Raw genomic sequence first — 1768 nt, 5'->3', positions numbered from 1 at the left:
CAGAAATTGTAGATCTCGTCGTCCTCTACAAGAAAGGTCTGATGTAATTTTCCCGTAGGTACAACGGTTTAGGAGTTATTGAGGAAAAACGAAATTTTTTTCCAAAAGTTCGCCATTTCGACGCTGGAATGGTCGGATTTTGTCAACATCAATAAAATGCCAAATAATCATATGTAACTCATTAAATATCGAAATTAGAAGAAAAGTGCACTATTTTTAATTATAGGATATGCGTTTTTCTAAATATAAACTTTTAGGACTGACTGTATAGTCAATACATCCTTAAAACGTCGCATCGTCTAAACGAGCTGGTATTGAAATCGGTTTTATCTGTTTCGAATTACACTGATGTATTGTAAAAATAACTCAATTCTGATTAATAAATGAATAGAAAGAAATCTTGGCATTTCTATTTCACGATCTTTGACCAAATGACCAATCCTGAATGTGGCTACTTCAAGTCAGTGGTGACCCGAATAATCCTGCACAATTATCGATAAATAGAAGAGAAGCAAATATGTAAATTGGGAGCCACATGTTTTTACAATTAAAATTATTGAATGATCTTATGCACAAATGATCTTATGCAAAAAGTCTTTGATCAATTCCATTGAGGGCATACGAGCTTAACCAACGCGTTGGTCAGTAGATTCTTTGATTGACAGTACTTGATCACATCACATCGGTTATTTGATTTATTTTTCTTACTGTTACTGTGTTTGGGGCTTGTTCGGCTTCATTGCATTTAATAGTTCGTTCGGTGATTGAAATCGTTTTCGATTTGCACTCGTACGTGTTCTATGATTTTATTCTGATTATGATTTTGGTTCTAATTCTGATTCTGATTTTGATTCTGGTTCTGATTATGATTTTGATATTACTGAGTACTCATGTCTTTTATTTTGATAGTTACATGCGATTGAAATTAAAGTTAGACCTCCCAGAAATATGAACAGATCTCTCAGAAAGCTATAACATTATTATACTGCATAGCAATGAAATACATAATCCATTCTATCCATCTTTGTGCATGTGTGCATGAAAAGTGGATTAGGAATCGTTTTGAGTAGTTGCACGAAACATAGAAGTGAAATATATCGATAGAAACTTAGTCATTCAGACATACTGCATAAAACTATTTGTTTGATAAAAAAATGGATAAACAACAATCGCAAGAATCTGTAGCTGGCAACGGAGGTAAGAATATGGTGTAAGGACTTACCGCCGTGCTGAGGGCTGTGCTTGTAACAGTCTTGATGAGCGGAGGATCCGCCGGTAGCTCCGAGGTGTGTACTCGAAGCGGGCGATGCGGTCGGATCAGTGTTGTTGGGGTTGGTACAGGCACCACTAACCGAATTCGCGGTGACGTTGTTGCCGACGTGATGCTTATTCCTCCTGTACGGTTCCGGTTCCCGAACGTACGGGGTGAAAGGGCTCGGCGCGTCGGGGAAGGTCCCTCGCGCCAATCCAGGCACCCGAGGCAGCGCCGGGACCCGTGCCAGTCCCGGTATGTGCGTTTGCCCTGAAAAATAAAACACTTCTCTTCTCAATTTCACTTCCATTCCCCCATTCAATCGCTCAGATTTATATTTTCGATTACGATTCTGACGTCGACGCTACAATCAGTTCATTCTAAGAAACGGACAGTGAACTTCAGTAATGTAATATTTAATTAAGAATATAATTCTTACTTTTACATACTTCTTATTGTATATTGTAAATAATATCCTCGAACCTATTTCAATTTTTAAACATTCTTAAATCATAT

The 1768-nt window shown here is 37.7% G+C and overlaps 1 protein-coding gene across 2 annotated transcripts in view; it reads right to left on the bottom strand.

Annotated features, from left to right (window-relative positions):
- LOC108622215 (protein lozenge) overlaps positions 1–1768 on the bottom strand; it is a 39302-nt gene that overhangs the window by 17869 nt on the left and 19665 nt on the right. Inside the window, exon 4 of one of the 2 annotated variants that reach the window (XM_026811361.1) lies at positions 1223–1537. In XM_026811361.1, coding sequence (XP_026667162.1) covers positions 1223–1537 — 315 coding nt within the window. The remainder of the gene's footprint in view (positions 1–1222; positions 1538–1768) is intronic. The other variant, XM_018019934.2, reaches the window with a different exon arrangement.

Source organism: Ceratina calcarata, unplaced genomic scaffold (assembly GCF_001652005.2).
Source record: "Ceratina calcarata isolate Rehan_Ccalc_2016 unplaced genomic scaffold, ASM165200v1 scaffold211.2, whole genome shotgun sequence".
NCBI lineage: Eukaryota > Metazoa > Arthropoda > Insecta > Hymenoptera > Apidae > Ceratina > Ceratina calcarata.
Note: the sequence above shows the minus strand (reverse complement) of the source record. Positions and strands in the feature narration are given on the sequence as shown.